This window comes from Streptopelia decaocto (genome assembly GCF_964273445.1).
Source record: "Streptopelia decaocto genome assembly, chromosome: 1".
Classification (NCBI taxonomy): Eukaryota; Metazoa; Chordata; class Aves; order Columbiformes; family Columbidae; genus Streptopelia; species Streptopelia decaocto.
The window spans coordinates 111,552,453-111,564,516 of NC_138663.1; the positions used below are offsets into that span (position 1 = coordinate 111,552,453).

Below are 12,064 nucleotides of genomic sequence, written 5' to 3' on the forward strand. Positions count from 1 at the left end.
ACATTCAGTGAGAAATGTTGAAAAACTCCACTTCTACAACTGGAGCCACCTTGTCATCCTGAGTGCCCTGAGGGGTGCTGCCACCACTCCCACCCATCATCTCGGTCCCACCACACAGCACCATGCCACACCATGGCATGCCGTGGTACATCATGGCACGCTGCCCACAGGTTGGCTGGGCCCTGGAGTAAGATCAGTGTCTCAGCAGATAAGTGCTGGCTGACACTGAATTTAGAAGGAAGCTTTTTGAAGGCTTCTCAGTAAAGATGTACTGTTCAGGAACTGTAGTATGTAGAGATGTTCTCACATCAGCCTGAAGAACTTTTGGATGTATAAGGTCCCTCAGCATCCCAGGTTCAAAAGCTACAGTCATTTCAAAGTGTCTGGTAGGCTCTGACCCTTGCTGTCAAATGATGAGGTGACCTCTGATACTCATTTCTTTGTTACCTCTAATTTCTAATGCAGTAAAACCTACAGGAAACAAAGCTCTAAGGTATAGGAAACTCCGACTTTGGAGAACAGAAATATTTGCTTTTCCTGGGGAACGGACCTATTTTACGGCAAAAAGAAAATACTCTAATTTGAACAGTAGCAGGGAAAAAGGCAACACAGATGTCACCAAGATGACTTCCAACATGTCAAACTGTCAAATGGAAAGCTGTGAATGGAATGGAAGCACTGCTGTTCTTGTCACCACCCTGAGAAGCGTCCAAAAGCACAACAGCGTGCCAAGGCCTGGCCCACAGTGGCGGGGGACCTCTGATCTCCCTGCTGCAGGACCATGGCCTGGACTTCGTGTGTGTAGCTGTGTGTGTGTAAGGTGGCCAGCAACACAGCACGACCTCAGGCTTGCACTACATCTGTTCCACCTAAAACCAACACTCAGGCACATAACATTTTGTAAGACTGGCACTTGGCTTCAGGATGCCAGCCCCTAGAAGAGAGGGAAGGAAGGAGAGAATCTAAGAGAGATATTCTCAAAGCAAGTTGTTTTAAATCTACTCAATCAAATAGGGACATTACAGCTCCCTGACAGAATGACAATTGTAATTTTTACTTGCAATATTTCAGGTATTCTGACTGCACAGATTACTTTTTTATAGCTAGAATCCATTGAAGACTTTCAAATCACATTTAAAAAGCTCTTCTAAGAATATTTTCATAGATGTTCAAGACACCTATCAAAGTGAAGGATGTTATTTGCTCATTGATTTGAGGTGGATTGACAGAACTGTTAATATTGCATTTCCACCACTGTAATTCAAAAGGAAATTAAATGGTAATTCCAATTAAAATACCAGTTCTGCAACAAGCACACAACAGACCTGATGTAACAGGTCTACAAACAAGCTGACTGACTGTTGAAATGCACCTCTCTGAAATATTTGCCTTATGTATATGCCTATTATTTTGCCTTTTTTTCTGAAGAAAGTTGAGGTTTTGGTTGTGACTCTTACTAAACATTTTTGCTAGTTTGTTTTGGTTTTTTTTTCCATGCTCTACATGAAAATACGTTTGCCCTTAAAAACAAAACAATATGCACACTGCAATATAGAATGATTTTCCACTCTTAAGAGTCTTTGTCAAATGTAACAGTTAAAAATTAATAGTTTGGTTTTGGTTTTGTTTAAAGGTTAATGCTGCAGTAAGGCTGGGATCACAGAACTGTGAGAAAGAGGGCAGCGGTTTCAAGGGAGTAAAAACTCTGATGGATTCAGTACCATAAAGAGCTTTGGCAGCAGGTGCTCAACTCAGAATGATGGTTCAATAACAGTGAAACTTTTAATAATAATCTGAAAAACAGGTTAGATAAGAAAGGACACAATCACCACAGGGGATACAGAAGGACACAAGATTTCTACTGAACAGAAATTAGAGTGGCAAGAATTAGTAGAATCTTGTCTGCTGCAATGCCTCTACCGCTGCCTCTCCACAATGGGACTGCTGACATCCATTCGTACTGGTACTGTCTCATTATTGCTTTCATGCATAGTTCTTCTACCATGTCCTTTTTTTTTTTCTTCTTCACATTTTATGCAAAGAGACTGACAGTTTTGCAAGAGACAGTTTTGTTGTCATGTATAATTACAGATCTGTCCTAAACTGGTCCTGGCTGTAGAATGTGAAATTGGAAAAAGCTTCTTGTCTGTTCATCTGAAAAAGAGTAACTGTCCACACAACTCATGGTGTTTCTCTTTTGGTTTTTTGGTTGGTTTGTTTGTTTGTTTTTTACATGCAGGCAGATAAACTTCATCTAGGTGAATTCTACCCAAATTGGAAATTTAGTTACAAAATTTTGAATAAAAAGAGAAGTCAAGAACATGCAGGTCACTTCCTTTTAGTAATCCATCAATAGAATGAACTGAAACATAGAACTCTAAGTATAGAGTAAACACAGACTGAATCACTATGGCTATACCAAGAAAGTGACACACCTTTAACCACCGCTTTGTAAAATATCATCCCTGGAGTTTTCATACATGGGTAGTTCAGCTGAAGTCACAAGTACCATCAGAACTACTGCCACAGTTACCACCAGGCTTAAGATGAAGCTTGAAATGAATCACGTGTGTACTGCAAGCAAGTGGTGATCTAAGAGCACACGTCTAATGTCAAAAACCTCAGAAGACTATACCAGGGAACATGTGTGTCTTCTACATGTGTGCAAGTATGCTTTAAGAGGAGTGGTGGGAAAATGTAAAAGAAAAATCTATAAGTACGCAGCTAATACTAAAGCACATCTTTAACACTTTGCTTCAGGATAAAATATAAACAAATCAAAATATGTACTTGAATAGTCATCTCAGTCCATAATTTAAGTAAAGTAAAATACAGTGTTTCAAGGATTATCAGTAAAAGTTGCACAGCTAGGTATCATATCCTATCTGCTCTTAACAAATAATTTAAAACAAAGTTATACAATTGAACTAGTAATATTAGAAGAAAAATGGTCCCTACTTCAATGAATGATGCACATGTGATTTTTTATATAGGAGTGTTTAGTTTTTAATATAAAATCTCTCAGGCTCTGCTTCCCACCATCTTTTCTTCTAATGCTACAAAAAACTACAATTGTAGATTATTGCTTAGGGAACCGAGCCAAAAAATTGGACAGACTCTTAGACCAGAATCATATAAACACGCAGACTCAGAGCATCTAGATGCTAGTTTGAGTTTTGAATTTTTATTCTACTGCTGTCTCAAAATTTGATTACTTAAGTGTCCTTATCCACCATGTTGATTTTTACTAGATCTATGTCACAATCCCCTCTTTTTCTCTAAAGAGAAAAGAAGCTCAATGAGCCACATCTGCTTCAATAGATTGTCAGAGTAGCAGCTTTTTAGCACTCTAAAAATAATTCTTGGCAGGCTGGGTCAGCAGTGAATAGCAACAAGTGTGATTACTTCATGAAAATATAAGTCACTCTCTCTAAGATACTAAAAACTGGCTACGAAAGCTATATATCCACATTGGCTTTGTCTAGTTATTTTTCTTACAATAACTGTATTGTATATTGTCTTGAAATATCTGACTGTGAAAACAGAGCCAAAGGAGATGCTGCTAATGCTCTAAAACCTTTTTTATCTTCTCAAGATTCTTAATATTCTAAATATTCTAGGTAATATGTAAACAGACTGCCATAAAACTTGCTGATTTAGGACATCGTTTGCAATGTCTGTATTTACTGTGAAGGTTGTAGCTGGATAATAATGGAGAAAAAGATCAGTGGAATAAAGGTACTTCATGGAAAGTAAGCAGCAGCACCACTCACCTGCCAGTGGAGGATTATATTCCAGATCAAACCAAGAGTCAGCTTATGATTTCCATCCACAATGTCTGAGCTCCCAATATTTACCAAATCAACCTAGTAAAGAAACAAAAAAATATTTGTACAAGATTAATAGCAAGCATGAGAGATTGGTGTTATTTTCATATATTTGGTGTTAAAACTTTCTTTGTGGTGAGGGAGTGGGAGGAATGGGTTAGCACAAATATCTCATTTGGTTTCTGTTGTTTAGTAAACACTCAACTCATGTTGGCACAATTAATGAGCTGGCAAAAAGGAAGCAGTGATGTAGAGTTCCAATCATTCCAGTTATAGCATATTGTGAAAATATACAATTAAAAGTGATAGCTAATAATAACTCAAAAAATCAAAAAGCCTCAATAATCACAAATCACAAAACTGACAGGTGACACAGAAAAACTCCTGTATCATGCTCCTTACACAGCACACTTTGCTGAAAGCTACACACACATCTAGACACTGTAAGATCCTAGAAACCCAAAATATTATTCTACATATTTAGATTAAAAGAGAACTTATAGAAGCTATTTTGCCTTAATTAAATTCTACACTGTATAAGACAAGGCAGGATGTGTTCTAGAGTACAGAGAAATCAATGATTGTGATCTAAACAAGCCTTTCCCACATTAGTTTGTCCAGTAACATAGTTTTTCATTATTATGCATTTGCAACTTTATAATGCATCAGCATTTATCACCCTGTAATATTCTTTCCTCCATGTATGAAATGATCCTTCACTCTCCCTCCACTTTTGACACTATTTTAATAAGAAAGTCAAATTCAGGGATGTGAGTGCAAGACAATACAAGCTAAGACCTGTACTTTTGGATGGAAACTATGACTCTAAAATTTGCATCCTCACTGCTTCACAGATGCAGTTTTTCATGGTCAGAATTGATCTTCATACAGTAAAGTACCCCATTCCTTCACAAATTACTCTACTGCACTTCTGAAGCTATTTGAAGTTCCATCTGTAGAATGACTAAAGGTTTTACACACTCATAACAACCCTCTTTTTTTTTTCATTTCAATGCATCTATGTACAGGTCATTTTTATTAATCGCATACAAAGTAGATATTTTGTCAAGAACTGTAAGACTCTCTAAGAACTCTTTTCTTTAAAAAATCATCATTTTTGTAATAAAAGCATGTGAGACTGGCATTTTTTTCTAACCACCAGTGTTTTGGAATGTTTCCCAAGTGGAATTTGGACTTTGTGGCCTAAATTTTAAGTGGGGTCCATGTAGCAAGTTACCCACTACAAAGCTTATTAGGGTACCACCTACATGTCCTACAGCCCAAATCCTCCATCTGTTTGTGGAAATGAAAGCCTGAATACACCTGAGCCTACCTCTATTTTCCTGAAACAGAGGAACACTTCCCAGTTTGTCTCAACATTGTCTGAGGCTATATTGGGGCAAGCTCTCACCCCAACACCATCACCTTTCCATGAGGAAAAAAAGGAAATCTTTAAAATGGATTGACTGGAAGCAGCAGCATTTTTCAGTCTGCTACTACCCAGATGACTGCAGAACCTCAGAGCAAGGATGGCACATACCAGCAGAAAAATCTAGATCAGTCCCGGGCTTTAAATAGATTCAGAATCATTGACTTTGCATTCCTGAAGACTCACAGAAATTGCTCTTGAAATGATTTTGAAGGTTGAGGAAACTATTTCAGAGGCCAATCTTCTTGTTTTATACTAATTTGATACAGTGCATATACACACTAACACTATATTATTTTTTCATATTGTGTATAACTTCTAAGGTTTTCATTACATGAATATAAATGGCCACTGGATGACCACTTCACTTTCTAAAAGAACGTTTTTTCTTTTATATTATTCATCTGGAATACTCTCTGTTTTCTTTCCATATTTGAAAAGAACTATTGTTGTGTTCGGGAAACTGAATGAACAGTACATTAATGGATTTAGCTGATATTTAATGAATAAATACTTTTAAAAGTATTTACTATCGAAATCTGTAACCATATTCCAGGTATGCAATGAAAACCTTGTTTTATACTTTGAAATAAAGTACTGCTGATTTTTTCCAACCATGTCAAATATTGAAGATTTTAAAGAATTAGAAGCTTTGCCTTCTATTTATTTACATGAAATTCCTTTTTTTTTTTTTTAAATCAAGCTGGATGTCTTTATGCCAGTCTTATAAGGTCACTTTCATTTATGCACAAATCTTCAGATGGATAAGCATTACCTTAGATTTATAAAATCGATGACTTTATTCAGCAGCTGAACTCAAGCATGTTTAGTGACCTACTGCGGCTATCAAGAAATCCAATATAATAAGCAGCACAGAATACATTATCACTGTTCCATCACTTCTTACTGTTATGTTTAAGCGCATGTTGTACTTTGTTTGAATTTATTCTGGAGGAGGAGGTATGATATAATTAGTTGGCCACTGAATATGTCTGCTAAAGTTATGGGTCCATTGGAATGCTTGCACAAGGAAGATAATAGAAAAATATTTACTCAAAAATGATGCATAGGATACTGGCTTGAAAAGTCAATCCTGACAAAGTAGAATGAAAAGTGGTTTTGATATGATTCATTTCCTTAATGTTCTGAATCATAAGGAACGGACATCAATGAAATTTTACAAAAAAGGTTTCTTGTAGGAAAAGCCTCAGTTTTTCAGACTTCATAATCATCAGAGCTTGTGAGTAGGTATTTTGATAGGTAGCACCTTCTAACCAGCTATGGATGACTTCTTCTTACTGACCTTTTAAAATGTATTTTAAACATCATGCATTACCATAAAATTGTGCATGTTGATCACTCTCCAGATAGCATCTGTTACAGATATATTATTCAAACATTTGCTGGCAGTGAAGTTTAAACTCTTCCAAATACATTCCATCCTGGTACTGAATGATAAAGTATCCAAGTCACATTAATGAAACTGCCTTGCTCCAGTAATCATATGCTATAGGCCAGAGTTTGATCCAACACTTACAAAGCATTGAATATGCTATCTATAGGATGTTTTGACCCTCTCCAGCTGATTACTTACGTTATTTCTCTGCAAAATCTGCAGTGCTTTGTTGACATTGTTCAGAGCATGAACTCTTGTGGAGCCTTTTTCTTTTGCCTACAAAGAAAACAATACAAAACTGACTGCCTCAAATCAGAAACTAGAATACACTATATGTAAGCCCCATCTTTTATTACACTCATGGTTTTCTATTTCATAAGTTTATGACAAAAACAACGGGAATATTAACATACACTGTGCATATGCAGCTTCCCAATATGAAATAAAGATGAATGTGAAACAAACTGGATCACCAGTTGGAGAGTAATTTGGTATCTTGACATTTTTTCAGTGAATGAATAATTGAAATGCATAGAAAATCAGATAATTCCTGATTGTTTTTGTTATGATTAGTCTTCTTCCATACGGCACAATTTAGGAACATTATTATGACAGCCAAACAGATAAGCATCACTTTGTTTTATTTTTATTTATAAATATATTCCCTCTGGATTTTGATTCTCAAATTCCCAGTCTCCTTCATTAGTCTTTTACAGAGAAGTTTGAAAGAAAGATCCCAAGCTTACAAAGTCCAAGTAGGAACACAAGAAAGGATATTCAAAAATATGTGTGATGCGTCACTTCAGAATTTCCAGGTTAATAACAGCAAGTTCTTCTCTGTTTTCAGATATGTACAACTCCAATACACTGACTGTAAGTATGAAGTTTACTAGCAAAATATTCTAATTCTGCACATAAAATTCTCTTTCTTGTATTTGGCACAAACATCTAGCGATAAATAATTTCTGAATTCCAGTTAAAATCTAAATATCTAAGATGAACACTGCCTCAGTCCTCTTTGCCACACTTCCTTAATAAGTGCATACAACAAAGCTGAACATTTTCATTTCAAATATATGCTTACTTCTCAGTTGCATTGTTTCCTTAGTTTCAAATGAAACTTAAAAATATTCAGATCCCTAAAAAATACCATTTTGACAGTCTGTCACCAGTGGTGAAAATTAATTAACAACACCTACTACAACTACCACAACATCAAGATTTCAATATACAGGTAACATGCTAATATAAACATACAAGTTTTTGGCCTGTAAGACATTCCAGGAGCTCCAGAAGTCTTCGTCCATCTCGAAAATCATTAAAAAGATCTTCAATGTAGCGTCTTCCAAACTGAAATGCAACAATGGCTTTAGTTAGTTCAAATACCAAATACCAAAAAAAAAAAAAAAAAAAAAAAAAGAAGGCTCAAATTGCCAAAATAAGACTAGAAAGCTGTAAAATCCACTGTCTTGCAAAGCTGCAAAGTGGTGTATTCCAATTATGTAAATACACTGTGCTATCTAATTAAATAATAAATATGAAATGTATGATGCAAAGTAGAGGAAAATATCTTACAGCTAGACTCATAGGGTTCTTATACATCCATTTTTTAACAGGGTTCTGTTGCATAAGAGACATTAGTGCCTACCTTATTTCAAGTACATTTCTTAGGGTAAGAAATGTACATCTTTTATTCCCTCTGAAAATTACTATTGATATAATTTGTGAGAAACTGCTGCGAATCAAATAATTCATAATTTGTACAAACAGCATTAATTCAAACAATTAAGTCAGAACTAAATACCAGTGAAGCTAGAACACAAACTGGAATTGGCAATTCAGGTGCTATTCATAAGAAAAAATAGGAAAAATAATTTCCCAAGTGACAAAAAAAAATCCAAACACAGAAAAATATATCAAGTTTAAGTGCCTAACAGGTGCTCTTTCACATGGTAGAAACAAACTTGGAATTACACAGAAATAAGATTTAGGTTTATTCCAGTGAGGATCTTAGAAAGATATCTATGTTAACAGGACATACTTGAAACTGTGCTGAATCAGAGTCTTATTACCATAAGTGGCTAAAACACAATTCATATTTTGTACGCAGCATTTGCAAAAGGTGGAAAGAAATAATTTAGATTTTCTCTCATGTGACAATGGTAAAGGACCATTTACTCTCTCTAAAATTCAAGTCAAGTTTCTGATCTGATGGTTTTACTAATGTATTAAATTTTAACTATATAGATATATAATTTTGTATAATTTAGTCACTGTGCAACTTTTGTGTGCACCTTTGAGTTTTGACATATTTTTGTATGTATGAGAGCTATTGAAAACTACAACAGTGATTATTTTGTGCAGTGTCAAGTAGATTCACATGTCCACATTATTTCTGATTTGTGAAGTCTCACACATGCTTTGGTTGATTTGAGATGAAGCATCTGTATTTTAATTTGCTAGAATTGACACCATGCTAACCTACATTGCATATCCTCCATTTTTACCACAGAGCTATGTAGAATTGGGAATCCATATTACAGAGAAAGCATTTGCTTTCCTGTCAGCCGTGTTGTTTTGCTACTCATTAGAGCTAGCTGGGAATTTCATGAAAAATGTATTTTGTCAGAAAATACGAATTCCTTCAGGTTTCTTAAAGAGAGGACAGAATTAAGGACAGTTAATAGTGCCAGACTCATTTTTCCTTGATCAATAAATATTTATGTGTACAGCACAAACCTTAGTGCTATTGGCTATTCTGGCATTATTCTTTCCCCCCTCCTTTCTCTCTCACTGCTCTTCTGGGCCAAGAGCTCCTTTCCTTCCCTTCATTTTTTTTGGTAAGGTCTTTTTTTCTGTTTAACAGAAACAAAAACAACCAAAACTTCAACAATCTTCTACAGTAATGAAAATCCTAGTTTTCTAGCCAGCTTTCATGCCCTGCACAACCCATTCCAAATAAGAGCTCATTTTCTAGTTAGCACATGTGCTGCCACTTGACTACCTAAAATATCTGAAAACCAGTACAGAACAGATTCACATATGATTTATTCACCCTGCTCAGCCTCTTGAATTATGTGTTTAAGTAATAATACTCAGCAACTCTATTTCCTGCCTTGCATTTAGTATGAGAAATAGTTTTGATAAAATGATTTAAATTATGGTATGAACAATCTTGTGCCATTATGCAAGTCAAGTCATGCACGATATTCCTGAAGTTGTCAATTACTTTATACACCACAAATTTAAAACTAAAACATATGGGTAAATCAGAGAGACTTGATTTTGTTCCCTAATCTTGGAGGAAAATAAATAAATAAATAATTGCAGAAGGAAAGCAGAGGACCTATGCTTTTCTAAGGGAATATTTCAGCATTCTTTGGGAAGCTGAAGTGATCAATAGGCCCTTCTGTAACACTATGAAAGAACTGTGCCCATACTGATACTGAATCACTCTGGGAATATGAGCACAATGACATTTTGCTAGTAGAATATAATTACATTGGTTTGTATCATAAGGGAAAAACGAAACTAGCCTTCACAACTGCTTCTGTGTCTTTCTTCCTTTTGAAGTATTTAATGTATTGGCTTGAAATCCATCTAGACAGCCAAAAATTTTGTGAGACAATATTTTGGGTTTTGTTTGTTTGTTTTAATAAAGTTTTCAGAAAGAAAATAAAGGCACAGCATGGTAGCATCCCCACCAGGACATATAAATTACAAATGTATTAAAAGTAAACTTTAAAACAGAAGTTACCATTGATTTTTTTAGGGTATTAGAAGTATACTTTCCATGAATCAGCAACTCAAAATACCTTAAGATGCCCTATACTGCTGCCACACATCATCCTTAACCTAAAGAAGGTAGCTGCTTTTCTGACAACAAGATAATTAAGTCCTTTTTCTCAAATAGATTGAATGTCTTCACTGAATTGACATTGTGGTAAGTCTTCAGAAACAAAAGGCTCAAAGATGCATCAAATAAATTCACTGTGTCATTGAAAAGTGCCTGCTCGGTTGTATGAGCTTTGAAAACAATGAAAAAACAAACACAGCTAGCCATTGGCTTCCCAAAACAAATGCCTAGTCCTCTATTGCAAAATTCTCTTTGACAATAACCTTGTTTAAAACTTTGTTTGTGTTCTATAGCCACTGCCCTTTAACTACAGAGGAATTAAAATATTCAGAAGCATCTCCTATGTCATTTGTATGCACGTTGATTTGTTTCTTGCCCTATATTACAAACTTTTCCAGAGTCAACTTTTTAAAAATGTCCAAAGCATAGTTGGTTCAGTTAGTTTTTCTTCTTAAAAACCAAAATGATGGAAGAGATGGGAGAAACGAGGGAGTACAGGAGAGAGGAAGGACTGCAGACACTGCCTGTGAAGCACAGGGCAACTTTTCATCAATGTGGTACTAATTTCCCAACTGGCAGTCTGACTGAAAGCAATATGAAACTAGAGATAGTTGTATGATCTCAATCAATATATAAGCTATCTATAACATTAGTCAAGTAGATCAGCAAAGTAATTGTCATGTTACTTGTTTATGTTAGGGAGAGCAACAATTCACAGAGGGATCTGGGAGATTAGTGACAGGGATAAAAACGCCAATGAGAAAAAAAAAAAACCAGAATAAAAAAAAAGAGGAAATAATGGGAGGGGAGGGGAAAGGGACTAAGAACAAGTCATAACTTAAATATTCTCCCACAAGCACAAAGATTAGAAATGTTCTTCTGTTTCCTGAGATTCATAAACATTGAAAATTTCAAGCAATGAGTCCATAATAACAACTCCAGCAAAATACATGACAACAGAAGACTGTAACACAGCTATTATTTGAAGGTCTTTAATATGCATCTTTTTTCTTTATTTCTTTTCTTTTTTTTTTTTTTTCCCCTGTTTTATAAAAATACCTATGATACATTCCCCCCTTTTTCCAGAAAAATTATAAAGGGTGAAAACTTGGCTGAGGAAGAGATCTCAGAATTTTCATTTTCCTTTGCAGGCAAGTATACATTTAGATTACAGTTTTCATTTAAAGGCAGACTAGAATAGAAAAAGATTATTACAGTAAGACAAGTTGGATACTATTTCTTTTGCTTCTTATTGGCTTATTATTATCAGTTCATGTGGAAAATCTAGCAACCAAAACTATCAACAGCTTGAGAGAGACAGAGAATAAAAGAGAAAAGGCACTGTAAAGACAGATAACTCCAGGTTAGGCATGACAGATTATTTAAGTTTATATTAGGCATAAATAGGCAAAATTATCTTACAATGAATCTAGCAGACACAGAAGTCTTTCAGACTCCTGGGACGGGCAAATAACCAATACCTTTGCTTGGGACAAGACCTGTGCCTCCAGGAGGGGCAGGGAACCCAGACCAGTGCAGTCCCAGACTGATGTGGT

General features: G+C 35.4%; 1 protein-coding gene across 8 annotated transcripts in view; it reads right to left on the minus strand.

The window, feature by feature from the left end:
* The window catches only part of DMD (dystrophin), a 1,259,796-nt gene that overhangs the window by 872,296 nt on the left and 375,436 nt on the right, over window positions 1–12,064 (minus strand). For all 8 annotated transcript variants that reach the window (XM_082049442.1, XM_082049444.1, XM_082049438.1 and 5 more), the window contains exons 3-5: window positions 7,910–8,002; window positions 6,851–6,928; window positions 3,774–3,866 (exon numbers count right to left, since the gene is read on the minus strand). In XM_082049442.1, the coding sequence (XP_081905568.1) occupies window positions 3,774–3,866; window positions 6,851–6,928; window positions 7,910–8,002 (264 nt within the window). The remainder of the gene's footprint in view (window positions 1–3,773; window positions 3,867–6,850; window positions 6,929–7,909; window positions 8,003–12,064) is intronic.